Source organism: Primulina eburnea, chromosome 16 (genome assembly GCF_022965805.1).
Source record: "Primulina eburnea isolate SZY01 chromosome 16, ASM2296580v1, whole genome shotgun sequence".
Classification (NCBI taxonomy): domain Eukaryota; kingdom Viridiplantae; phylum Streptophyta; class Magnoliopsida; order Lamiales; family Gesneriaceae; genus Primulina; species Primulina eburnea.
The window spans coordinates 6443768-6457881 of record NC_133116.1 but is presented as its reverse complement, the minus strand read 5'-3'; the positions used below and the strand labels follow the sequence as shown (position 1 = coordinate 6457881).

The 14114-nt window shown below is 36.8% G+C and overlaps 2 protein-coding genes and 1 pseudogene across 2 annotated transcripts; all 3 read left to right on the top strand.

The window, feature by feature from the left end:
* The first annotated feature begins 2886 nt into the window (after positions 1–2886).
* LOC140816762 (snakin-2-like) lies at positions 2887–3750 on the top strand. Its single transcript, XM_073176189.1, has 3 exons — positions 2887–3032; positions 3204–3258; positions 3422–3750. The coding sequence occupies exons 1-3, from the start codon at positions 2973–2975 to the stop codon at positions 3604–3606; spliced, it is 300 nt and encodes a 99-aa protein (XP_073032290.1). The 5' UTR covers positions 2887–2972; the 3' UTR covers positions 3607–3750.
* Positions 3751–4600: 850 nt separating this feature from the next.
* Positions 4601–7380, top strand: LOC140817356 (DNA polymerase lambda-like; annotated as a pseudogene).
* Positions 7381–8286: 906 nt separating this feature from the next.
* On the top strand, positions 8287–9706 carry LOC140817355 (uncharacterized). Its single transcript, XM_073177009.1, has 2 exons — positions 8287–8302; positions 9093–9706. The coding sequence occupies exons 1-2, from the start codon at positions 8287–8289 to the stop codon at positions 9704–9706; spliced, it is 630 nt and encodes a 209-aa protein (XP_073033110.1).
* Positions 9707–14114: the final 4408 nt, after the last annotated feature.

The following is a 14114-nucleotide window of genomic DNA, read 5'->3' as shown; positions in this document are numbered from 1 at the left end:
TTGAGAGACTAAAGTGTGTTCCTGTTCTCTTTCCAATCTACCTTAGTGTGTTATCTTTCGCCCATGCCTTGAGGGCTGGACTAGAACTTCCCCCAATCACCGTCCCTGAATAGGCGGACATGACGGACAATTTAAATTACTGTCCTTACCACATACGTCTGGGTCATACTCTGGGGATGTGCTATACTTGGAAGTTGTGGATTCAGAACCAAATCAATCAGGGGAATATTGTCCTTGTTCAAAATTTCTATGAAAAGATTTTACGCTCAGAATTCTGCTCGGTCTTATCGACGATTAATGTAGATAGATGTCGAAGACATTTAGATTGAATGATATCCTCCGTGAAGGCAATATTCGCTCGGAGTTGTGAAGTTCAAGAAATGTGGTCGTTTAGTATATCATTTGAGGCAAATAGGAATGTAATGAGAAATTGCTCTTTCTTGTTACTTGCAATGATTATTGGTTGGATATGAGTAGGTTTGAGCTTTCTCGGATTATGTCAAGTTGAGCAGGTTCATGAGCCTGTTGAGTTGGCTTGACCTCAGGTCTAACAACTGGTGTTTCCCTAACTCGATTTCTGCTTTCACGCTATACAAGTCGAAGTATATGCGGTATAACGATCTCAATGAGTTTCTATCGGGTTTACGGTGAGAAAGAAACAGAAACGTGATCGAGTGTAGGCTGATATGGACTGAAAGTTGGGCCTAGAATTAGGAATCGAGCGAATCCGGGTAGACACAGTCGTAATTATGGCTGCTAGCGAAAATCTTATCTTTTTTATTTTTATTTTTGAAAAAAACTGAGATATATAATATTAACCCAAATCTGGTATAATTACATACGAAATTAAAGTAAGAGAGGGGATGTCCTTCCTAGCAGACCAGACATGGATACAGCTTCTCTAGCAAGAGTGTGGATAACCACATTTACTGATCTAAAAACAAAACAAACTGGCACGGAAAAAATTCCCTAACTAGGAATTTACACCCTTCTACAATTAAGGTTAGACCAGAAGAATCTGGTTCCGAACTATTCAACGTTTCAATTACCGAAAGAGCATCAGCTTCAATAATGATATTTGGGGCAGTCCAAGGTTTTAAGCAAACTTGGGCTTCTCGAATGTTCAACGCTTCTGCAATAGTGGAGCTAAACTGTCCATGCAGAGTACCATAAGATGCAACAATTACAACACCATGAGAATTTCGTGCAATGCAACCGTATCCAAATAGCCAATAGCTCTCAAATACAGCAGCATCAACATTACACTTGATAACATTATCTGGAGGTTTTTTCCTCTGTCGAAGCCCAAATTGAAGTGAAATCAAGCAACCAGCAATAGCAATATGAGTAGCCTTTAGCCATTAAGAATAGAGATTGAAGCCGATTGGAAATTGACAGTAGCTATCTTGCTCTTGTCATTCCATACCACATCATTTTATTTTGTCCAATACACCATAGAATAGTTGCTGCTAGCTCAAGAACTTGCTGCTCACATTGTTGTACTAAGTTATCCCACCACATTGACGGAGAATGCAAAGAAGAAAAATGACTACCTACAGGAGAAAGACATCATATGTTTCTTGCAAAAGGGCAAGATACCAGAGCAATGAAAGTCATCTTCTATCTCATTATAGCAAAGCGAACAGCATTGGGTCACTGCCACCCTTCTTGACTGTAATGCCTTCAAAGTTGGCAAGCATGAAGAAAGGATCGCCATAGGAAGTTGCGGATCTTAGCTGGTACCTTAAACCTCCAAATGCACCTCCAAGTAATACCATCTGTGTGATAGGATTGAAACCTCTTGCACTCAATAATAATCTGTAACCACTTTTAACTGAATATGTGCATGGAGAGTTAAGAAGATCCCAAAATTCATGAACTCGTTATAAAGTAGCATATGCTTCATTATTTAGGCTTGCATGATTTTTTAAGTCATAAATTTTGGCCACCTAACTGAAGTGTTTTAGGGATGTGAAGAAAACACACTTCACGACCATTATATTTTTTAGACAAGTTTGTCTTATAAAATTTGTTTATTGTTATTTATCTTATCAACGTGATTTGCATATTCGTTGAAGCAATACAGAAATATCGTTTTAATAGCGGTGAGAGAAATCTGAGTTTTTAATAAGAACCAAAACCGATATAATAATGATAATAAAAAAAAAGTATGGGAGGTCACTGTGGAATGGAGACCTTGGATATCGTACCTCTTGGTTCACCTTTCACAAAAATCGAAGTAGTTGAGTCCAGCTCAATTCGAGTGAGCAAATCTGGCAATACTATTTACGCCGTTATGATTCAACTTGTGGAACTTGATATAAATTCGAAGGACACCCGAGTTACTATTTAAATTTAGCAACTCGGTGAAATACTTTTGATAAATATTTTTCAAGATGCAATGTAGTATAAAATTAAAATTAAAATTTAAATTTGGATTTAGTTAGTATTAGGAAACCCGAAACATCGATCTAAAACATTGGGATCTGGGATAATTTGTAAAAATCTCGTGTTTACAGGCCACACGCCCACACCCACACCCATTGAAACAAAAAATAAATGAATGTGTCTTATAAAAAAAAAAATAAATGAATGTGGAGAATCCAACTGGAATATGGCTGTATTCCTCCGAGATTATCTGTAAACTTAGTACAATATTTGCCGGTACGTGCGGGGACACTAGTCGACCTACTACCAAACTTTGAATCAATATTTCCTAATTACTATACAGATTAACCCATAAATTTGAATATTTAGTTGGAAAAAACAAAGGATGATGGGACTGATTTTGGCCGATTCACAGAAGTGGGGCCTAAGAAATGATGACGCAGAAATGGACAAGAGAGACGCAGGTCGCAGAGTACCTCGTTCAATGCACCCCGCAAAATATACTCCTATAAATCATCAAGCAGTCGAAAGAAGAAAATCATCCAAGTTTGCAAAATAATAACAAAAACGAGTAATAATAATTAATGGCTTATTCTTCTCGTAAGATAATTCTAGCTGCCCTTTTACTCTTCTTCCTGGCTCAGGTAACCAATGTAGATTATTCTTTAAAGAATATATATATAAATCATTACAATTTTGGATTTTGAAATTACATTTATTCCCGCATTTCTGGTCTCTTGGTCATTATGTTCTTGTTGCTTTTGTTCTCGAGTTTTGTGTGTTTACCATGTTTGCCCTGGTTTTGATTGTCAAAGGTTGGAATTGAAGAAGTGAAAGGTGCTGTTAAAAGAAGGCTTTTACCGTATGTAGGTATGTTTTTGTTCATATTTTTGCATTTTCCCTTCGTATATCCAGCGTATTTTTTAGTGGGATGTTAAAAGTATGTGAGAAAAGAACGTAAATAATACTTCCATGTATAATTGAATGTTTCTTCCCAAGCATTCTTCACATTTTTGCACTCACAACTTTGCAGATTGTGGAGGATTATGCGAGGCGAGGTGCAGCTTACACTCGAGGCCCAATGTGTGCACAAGGGCTTGCGGCACTTGCTGTGCCCGCTGCAAATGTGTGCCGCCGGGCACCTCCGGCAACAGGGAATTGTGTGGGACATGCTACACCGATATGACTACACATGGAAACAAAACCAAATGTCCTTAATGGTCGATTATTATATAAACAACCTATGATTTCCCATGTTTACTTTTCGGAATTTTATATTACAATGTAAAGTAGTTATTTTCCCTATGTCGTGATATTGTTGAATCATAGTGGGATCAGTCCTGAAAACTTTGTTTGGCTCTACTTCAAAGTCTCCGTGTTGTTCTAATTTTTCATATATTAGTGATTATGAAATTCCTTTTACCTTTTAATATTAACAGTCAATTGGTTCGACGCGTTCCAACAGACCCGATACTTTTTCGGGTCACGTAATATTTTGAGTTGGTAGGGAATCCAAATGTTTGAGGCCCAACTAAGTTTTCTTCCAAAGCCCAATATTTGTTGTTGAGACAAGTCCAAGCATATTTTATCGAGCTGCTCTCAAGAGGCCCAATTGCGATTGCAAAAAAACTCCTAAAAGGCATCATGAACTCCATCCCCGCGAAAATTTTTATCATTATTGACTATAAACTAGAGTGGATTTAAAGAAACCAATCAATTTTAATTAGACTTTGGAATATTTTAATATATATTGTATGATTTACTTGCTTCTTATCCAATAAAGAAAACACCATAAAATATAATTCAAACACAACATTTCAATTGAAAAGATAATTTCAACATTATTATACTTCGTTTAAACCAATACACATAAACTTGTGTGATACGGTCTCATGGATCGTATTTTGTGAGACGAATATGTTATTTAGATCATCTATAAAAAAATATTATTTTTTATGCTAAGAGCATATATATATATATATATATATATATATATATATATATATATATTGAAATTTCTTATTTTTATTGGATGTCAGTACTAACAGTATTACCTTTATTGTGAGACGAATTTCTTATTTTTATAGTATTATTTTTATTATGAATATCGGTAGAGTTATCTGTTCACGTATAAAAATCGTGAGACTTTCGACTCATTCGAAACGAGAGCCCACTGCCATGCAGGCATCGTACAACAAAGTCTACTATTTACGAACTCGCTGTCATTTTCCACTCCAGCGACTACCAGTTGAGAAAGCCAGCAGAAATGGCGCCAATGAGGAGCAAATCTCCACCGTCTGATCCCCACGGAATGTTTTCTCAAATGGTTGCCTTCCTTATCGAAACCGGAGTAAAAGCTGGTCAACTGCAGGTTGTTTGCTCGATTCATTCGCGGTTGGAAATGATGTATATGTCCATTTGAACGAAAAATGAGCTGTTAAACATGTTAATTGTAGATATGGAAGCAGAAATTAGTGCAAATGGGTGCGAAAATCGAGGCTCGTTTATCCAAAAAAGTTACGCACATTTTTTGTGCGGATTTCAATTCTCTTCAGGTTACGTGATTCGAAAATGTAGTGCAAATACGAGGTTCAGAAATTGCTGGTATATGACCTGTCAATTGTGTGGTGTTGGTTTTGTTTGTACTTGATTTATTGTGGAATGTGGTTATGCTGTGTGTTTTGACTCAGCTTCGTAATTTTATGATCCCCTTGGGAATTTTGCTGAATCAACGCACTACTTTGAACTTTTTTACAATCGTACGTGAGATATGTTTCGTTTTCATGTAATTGCATAAAGTTTGTTGGTTCTATTGAGGCGATGCTAGTCAGTCGTTGTGGATATTGCTATAATGGGGAGAACAAAACCTTGAGGTTGTGTTAATAAGCAACATTCATGAGGAAAATCGCACAAAGTTAAGTCCTTTGAGAGAGTACAATCCCTCTCAACAGAAGAAGCTTAAAACATCTGTTGGGTCAGAAGAAAGCAACGAAGTTTCAGAAAATGCCCATCGTCATTTTTCCAAATCAGATATTGCAAGTGGTTCACCTGGTTCCTCACACTCTCTAAGCTCAGAAGTGACAAGTTCAACTGATTATGATCAAAGTAGAGATGTAAGATCATAGACATTTTATACATCTGAATTGAATAAAATTGTGCAATGCTTATGTATTTTAGTTTTGCTATCTGATGCGATCCGGGTGAAATGGATGAGCAGGGTCGGGTGCTCCACCGGATCAAATCAAGAATTTATAGTGTTGTTTAGGAAAATGAACAAGGTAGATGGCTTCGATCGTGACCTACAAACAATAAAAGGAACTCGTGAATGGGCGCCGGAGGGGTGTACGGCGTGACCACTCCGATGCTTAAGTCAGCAGGATACTCAAGCAATAAAACCAATGTAGCCAAGTGATGGCTGTGATATTGGTGTGAATGAATCCAATGTAAATGTAAAGAGAGAACCTGATATTTATAGTATGAAAAGTAATGATGACCTCGTTCTCCGTGCTACCTACTAATTATAGTAGGACGGCTGAGCACACTCTATATTCTGACATGTCAACCCATCGGCACGGTGTCAGAGATGGGACAGTCGCCCACATCCTATTCTGCTAGTATACTCAAGTGCGGTGCTCATATCGAGGTGGCCGGGTAGAATGCCTCCCTGGAGATTTATACAAGAGCCCGGGCCTATGACTATCCGGAGAGTAGAACATGGGCTTGCACCTGTCCGGCTCCAGAAGAATCCATCTGCAGACTTACTCGGATTTGGGAATCCATTTGATATTCCGGGTCATCCATGACTCGAGCTCTTACGGGAGTATCACTGTCGATGGATCTATGGCAACACTCAGTTGCAAATATTTAAATAATATTTTCTGATGGGCAATTTTTTATCAAACTTTTTTAAAAAATTACCGACAAAAAGTATGTTCTTTTTAAAAAAAAATTCAGCCAAAATAATACCAGACCTTTCCCATGTACAAGCTAAGCCGTTAGTAGAACTTATATTATGTCACTGTTTGTGTACTGAGCAATCTGTTTTGAAATGGATTGCACATTAATTTTTGCAGTTCTCATCATCCAAAGCATCATCGCTTTACAATCCTCCAGATTTGAACAGGAATATAACTGATATATTTAAGAAGCTCGTCGAAATTTACAGAGGTGAAAACTTGTTCAGCATATCATATGTATTATTAGTTTTTGGATATTGGCAATTTGAAGGCTGAATTTGTTGCTTTATCTTAATGATAGCCTTGGGTGATGATAGGAGGTCTTTTAGCTATTAGAAAGCTGTTCCAGTCGTTGAAAAGCTACCTTTTAGAATCGAAAGTGCAAACCAGGTCAAACACCAACCTGGGATTGGAAAGTCATTGCAGGATCATGTAAGAATGTAGTTATACCATCAAGTTTTGGATGCCTTCAATTCACTATTATTTCTCCAGCCATCTTTTATCTGCATTTTATGGAACACTATCCGGGTTGTATTTGGTCATCACCCTGCATGGTGATGGAGATCACAGATTCAGGAAATAGTAAACACTGGAAGGCTGTCCAAGTTGGAGCACTTCGAGAAGGATGAAAAAGGTGTTGTATTGTTGTTCTTGAAGCCGAATTTTCTCGCTGAAACTACCAGTCTGTCAATACAATGTGACATTTTGTCGAATCTGAATTGTAGTCTTTTTGCCATTTTGATGCTCGATATGGATTTATTATTCCAAATGGAAAGACACGTGGATGTGAAACCACTTGGAATGGTTACGAGCCGTTGTGCATTTACTATTTAGGCAGAGGCGGATCTATAATGAGGACATAAGTGAGTATTATTCCCGGATGATCTTTGGCTCGAGACATTTCAAAAGTTTAGCCTCCAACATTAAGATTCTTCCATGTTAGGTTAGTTAGAGTTGGTGGAAAAAGAAAAATAACTCAAACCTACAAATATGCATGTTGATTCTGAGTTTAGAATCTAACCTAGAATACTAAAAAAAAAATACATATTTGTATAATCCTTTGATGACATCAGGACAAGAATTCCTCGTCAAGAGGTGAGCCTTGATGGTTGATTAATTAAATCTTGTCGCAGGTACTTTAAAATTTGCAATGCATATTTTAATACCCTGTCTTAACCTGTAAAGACAATAGGTTCAAGAAATGGAAAATCTTTTGCAAAAAGTTGGAGAAGAGATTTAACCTTCAAATATAAAATCAACTAAAAATTATTCAAAATAATTATTCACTCACAAAATATCATCTAAAAAATATATAATATATAAACTATTAATTTAATGAAATTTTGGTTTATTCCGTCGGTTCAGTTTTGATATATATAATCCGAAACCGAAACAATTAAAATTCGGTTTAAATATTTATATATGAATTACAAAAATCGACTTTCGTTTCGATGTTTGATTTTTTCAGTTTGGATTTTAGATTTTTTCTGTTTTATACGAAGTTTGAACACCTTCAGTTTAAGCTTCTCGATGGAACTAATATATGTCGCATGTTTTTAATTATAAAAAATTGTTTATGTGCCACCACCTTAGTATAAACTGTTAGTATTTTTGGGACACTTATATAATTAAATGAATGTATATGGTCATCAATTATAACAAGTCAAACATTATGTGATCTATTTTAAAATAAGGAATTTGACTTAGGGCATAAATGTCATGAATATTTATTGTGGATACCATATGCAGAATTTCTAATTTGATGAAGGGGCTAAATTAGAAATAGGCAAACGTTATGTAACTGCTTAATAAATGCAGTAAGGTAATGGTCCCCAAATGTAGAAAAGAAACGTAAAAGATATCTCTTTATATCCCCATCAACAGAGAGAATTAGGAACCTAAGGAAATTCTACATTTTGGAAGATCAAAACCGCTATAAACCATGGCTAAAGATTCAGGTACGCTTCCGTATTCGTTTTTCACATTTAATCAAGAGCATGATTGTGATTTTCTGGTGTAGTTTCATTTGGGATTAGAAACACAGAAAATCTAGAGAAATAATTTAACAATTGGTATCAGAGCCGATTAATCTTGTTCTTGATTTGAGAATAAAAAATAAAAAATAAAAAAAAATTCTGTTGATGAAATCCTAAATGATTTGTGTTTATCGGTCAATGGTGGATGAAATAATAGTCTTCCTATTAATTTTCATGCAACTTAGACCACTAATTCAATTTTTGGGATTTATTTATTTTATTATTATTTAATTAATTCGATTGAATTCAATTAATTGGCATAATATATAATAAAATTATTATAGTTCATCATTCCGATTGGATTAATTAAAATAAGATGTCGCCAAAGTGACCTCTCTTTTGTAGATTGTTCATGACGAATTTTGAATGTTTGTAAGTTTGTAAGTTCATGCGATTATTAATCGGCTCAAAGGAAGGTTAATAGTTGGCCGGACTACATAATTACATGTGATAGTAAACACGTAACGATTATAAGGATTTTACATGAGAATAATAAATCAATCCAAGGAGGGGTTTGTTATTTGTCATGCATTATTGTTAGTGTTTGATTATTACAACAAGAGTATCAATTGCAGTTAATTTTACTGTCCAAAGACTTGAAATTAATGGTGCTCTAGGTATCTTGAGATGGGATTTGCCAATTAATTTTGAATTTTATTGATAATTATGATTGTGAGCATGTTATTTATTTATTTTTAATGTTCTCTTTCAGTGAATGTTGCTAATATTTCTGCCAACTTAAGTTCAGTACCGGTCCTTAATGGTACTAACTTTAAGGACTGGAAGGAGAACGTTCAGATAGTTCTCGGGTGCATGGACATGGACCTTGCGATTCGGACGGAGAAACCCACTGCTCCTACGGCAATTAGCTCCTCTGAAGAGAGAGCTATATTTGAGAAGTGGGATCGCTCCAATCACATGAGTCTGATGATCATCAAGCGTGCCATTCCGGAGGTGTTTAGGGGTGCAGTGTCTGAGGACATCACCAATGCCAAGGAGTACCTTGCAGAAATCGAGAAGCGCTTTGCCAAAAGCGATAAGACAGAAACAAGCACTATTCTAAAGAGCTTGATTTCAATGAAGTATAAGGGCAAGGGAAACATAAGGGAGTACATCATGGAGATGTCTAATCTTGCTTCGAAATTGAAGGCACTAAAGTTGGATTTGCACGAGGATTTACTGGTGCATCTCATCCTCATTTCTCTTCCGGTTCAGTTCAACCACTTTAAGGTTAGTTTTAACTGTCAGAAGGAAACGTGGAGTTTGAATGAACTGATTTCTCACTGTGTCCAAGAGGAAGAGAGATTGAATCAAGAGAAGACATAAAGTGCTCATTTGGCAAGCACATCTAAGGACAAGGGTAAGAAAAGAAAGAATGTAAATGCTGTGGGTCCGAGTGAGAAGAAACAACATAAAGTTGGTGACCTTTGTTTCTTCTGCAATAAACCCGGACACATGAAGAAGGAGTGTGCCAAGTATCGCGCGTGGCGCGAGAAGAAAGGTACATTTCTTAATTTGGTTTGTTCTGAAGTTAACTTAGCTTCAGTACCTAGAAATACTTGGTGGTTAGATTCCGGTGCTACTACTAACATCAGTATTTCAATGCAGGGTTTCCTGAGCTACCGAAAGCCAAGTGATGCTGAAAGAAGTATCTATGTAGGCGATGGAAAGTCGGTAGAAGTGGAAGCAATTGGTCATTTTAGATTGTTGTTTTGTACTGGTTTCTATTTGGATTTAATGGATACTTTTGTTGTACCGTCATTTAGACGGAATTTGGTTTCTGTTTGTTATTTGGACAAATCTGGTTACAATTGTTCCTTTGGAAACAATCAGTTTATGTTATCTATTAATTCTAATGTTGTTGGAACTGGTTTACTTATGAAATATGACAATCTCTATTTGCTTGATACAAATGCTTCATATCATGAAACCCTAAATGTTGAATCGAAAGGTACAAAACGAAAGCTAAATAATGATAATTCGGGTGCATTATGGCACAAGCGCTTAGGTCACATCTCTAGAAATAGAGTTGAACAACTTGTGTCGGATGGAATTTTAAATTCCATTGATTTTACGGACTTTAATGTCTGTATTGAATGCATTAAAGGAAAACAAACCAAAGGCAAGAAATTAGGTGCATATCGAGCTACGAAAGTCTTAGAATTGATACATACGGATGTTTGTGGACCGTTTCCAACACCTTCTTGGAATGGTCAACGCTACTTTGTATCATTCATAAACGATTTTACGAGATATGCATACATATTTCTTATTCATGAAAAGGCTCAAACATTGGACGTGTTCAAGTCATTCAAAGTTGAAGTTGAAAATCAACTCGACAAAAGGATAAAGAAAATAAAGTCCGATCGTGGTGGTGAATACTATGGTCGGTACGATGGTTCGGGTGAACAACGTCCAGGGCCTTTTGCCAAATTCCTAGAGGAGTGTGGTATCGTCCCACAATACACCATGCCGGGCTCTCCAAGCATGAATGGTGTAGCAGAAAGACGAAATCGCACTCTACAAGACATGGTAAGGAGTATGGTTAGCCATTCATCCTTGCCGGAATCACTCTGGGATGAGGCACTAAAGACGGCAGCATACATTCTAAATAGAGTGCCGACAAAAGCAGCTGCTAAAACACCTTTTGAGCTTTGGTTGGGGCGAAAGCCCAGTCTGAAGCATTTTCACGTTTGGGGATGTCCAACTGAGGCGAGGCCTTATAGGCCACATGAGAATAAGTTGGATCCCAAGACTGTGAGCAGCTACTTTATTGGCTATTCTGAGCGATCAAGGGGCTATAAGTTTTACGATCCCAAATCAAGGTCAATTTTTGAGACGGGTACAGCTATATTCTTCGAGGATATTGAGTTTGGGGGGAAGAATAAAATAAAGGACTTTGTCTTTGAAGAAGAATCAACTTCCACTACGGTTAATGAGGAGTTGATTCCTATTCCGATTGCTTTAGACAATGATCATGATTCCACTCTGGTCATTAATAATATCGGAATTCCAGAAAATCAAGACATCGTTGATCTCCCAGATGTACAAACTCAACAACCTCTTAAAGAAGAGATTGAGGTCCAAGTGCCATTGCGGCGGTCCACGAGAGAAAGGAGAAGTGCTATTTTGGATGATTATGTAGTATTTCTTCAGGAACATGAGGATAATGTTGGCATGATGGAAGATGATCCTATCAACTTTCGTCAAGCCACAGAAAGTTCCAATTCGGTAAAGTGGGTCGAAGCAATGAATGAGGAGTATAAGTCAATGCAAGACAATAAAGTTTGGGAACTTGTCCCACTGCCGGAAGGTACAAAACCTGTTGGTTGCAAGTGGATTTTTAAGACCAAAAAGGATTCAAATGGTAATGTGGAGAAGTATAAAGCTCTTCTTGTGGCAAAAGGCTTTACTCAAAAATACGGGGTTGACTATAAAGAGACTTTTTCTCCGGTTTCAACTAAGGACTCTTTTAGGACAATCATGGCACTTGTTGCACATTTCGATATGGAGCTACATCAGATGGATGTAAAGACGGCGTTTCTCAATGGCGACATTGATGAAACAATTTATATGGTGCAGCCAGAAAACTTTGTGTCGGGAGACCCAAAAAATATGGTTTGCAAATTAAAGAAATCCATCTATGGACTTAAACAAGCGTCTCGTCAGTGGTACCATAAATTTCACGAAATAATTCTCTCATTTGGTTTTGAAGGGAATTTAATTGATGATTGTGTGTATCACAAGTTCAGTGGGAGTAAGCACATATTTTTGGTTCTATATGTGGACGACATTTTGCTTGCCACAAACGATATAGGCTTATTGCACCAAACCAAGAGTTTATTGTCAAGAAATTTCGAGATGAAAGATCTTGATGAGGCCTCATTTGTATTAGGAATTCAGATACATCGAGATCGTTCTCAAGGTGTTCTTGGATTGTCACAAATGAGCTATATCGATAAAGTACTTAAAAGATTTGGCATGCAAGATTGTAAACCAGGAAACACCCCGGTCGCTAAGGGAGATAAGTTTAATCTCAAACAATGCCCTAAGGGAAGTCTTGAAATTCAAGAAATGCAAAAGATTCCCTATGCTTCGGCGGTAGGAAGTCTTATGTATGCTCAAGTTTGTACGCGTCCGGATATTGCGTACATAGTAGGTGTGTTGGGCAGATATCTAAGCAACCCGGGTATGGATCACTGGAAAGCAGCCAAAAGGGTTATGAGATACCTGAAAAGAACTAGGAATTACATACTCACATATAGGAGGTCAGATCATCTTGAGATCATTGGATATTCTGACTCCGATTTTGCGGGATGCCAAGACAGTATGAGATCCACTTCGGGATACATTTTTATGTTAGCTGGTGGAGCTATTTCATGGAGAAGTGCCAAACAGACACTTACAGCTTCCTCCACTATGGCGGCAGAATTTGTTGCTTGTTACGAAGCATCAAATCATGCGATATGGCTGAAGAACTTTGTCACTGGGCTGCGTATTCTGGAAGGGATAGAAAGACCCATTGGATTATTTTGTGACAATAGATCAGCTGTATTATATTCCAACAACAATAGGAGCTCGACAAAGTCGAAGCATATTGACATCAAGTTTCTTGTTGTGAAAGAAAGGGTACAAAGTGGACAGATTTCTATAGAACACTTAGGTACAAACTCCATGGTAGCGGACCCCTTGACAAAGGGTTTGCCGCCTAATGTCTTTCATGAGCATACTGCTCGTATGGGTGTCATAGAGATGGATGATCTCTAGTTTGAGTGGGAGTTTGTAGTTTGGTTGTTTTATAGACAGTTATTTATGTATTTTTATTCTGATCAGAAATGAAGTATTATTCAGTTCATTACACTTTGTACAATTATGTTTAAAAGTTTGATCTCACTAAAGTTGAGTAGGACCAGTTGAAAATTAACATGAACAGATCACCTTGCATGTAATTTTTCATGCCACTAATTCATGTTTGATCTATGTCATTTAGTGATGTTGATGTACGTGACCATGGATGGGTTTAGTTGTGATTGATACAATTAAGACCGCTTAGATTCTATGTCAATATGATTAATGGACGAGATTGTTTGGAATGTCCTCAGATTTGATGACACGACATGTGCACACTAAGGATATCACATTCATTATATTGTATATGTGTCCCGTGGGAGATTGTTAGTATTTTTGGGACACTTATATAATTAAATGAATGTATATGGTCATCAATTATAACAAGTCAAACATTATGTGATCTATTTTAAAATAAAGAATTTGACTTAGGACATAAATGTCATGAATATTTATTGTGGATACCATATGCAGAATTTCTAATTTGATGAAGGGGCTAAATTAGAAATAGGCAAACGTTATGTAACTGCTTAATAAATGCAGTAAGGTAATGGTCCCCAAATGTAGAAAAGAAACGTAAAAGATATCTCTTTATATCCCCATCAACAGAGAGAATTAGGAACCTAAAGAAATTCTACATTTTGGAAGATCAAAACCGCTATAAACCATGGCTAAAGATTCAGGTACGCTTCCGTATTCGTTTTTCATATTTAATCAAGAGCATGATTGTGATTTTCTGATGTAGTTTCATTTGGGATTAGAAACACAGAAAATCTAGAGAAATAATTTAACATAAACCTCTACCCAACCGCCCCAAGTTGTGCTAAAAAAAATCAGTCTATATATTTTGTCAGATCAACGAAGAATTAAAAGAAGATCGAATCAT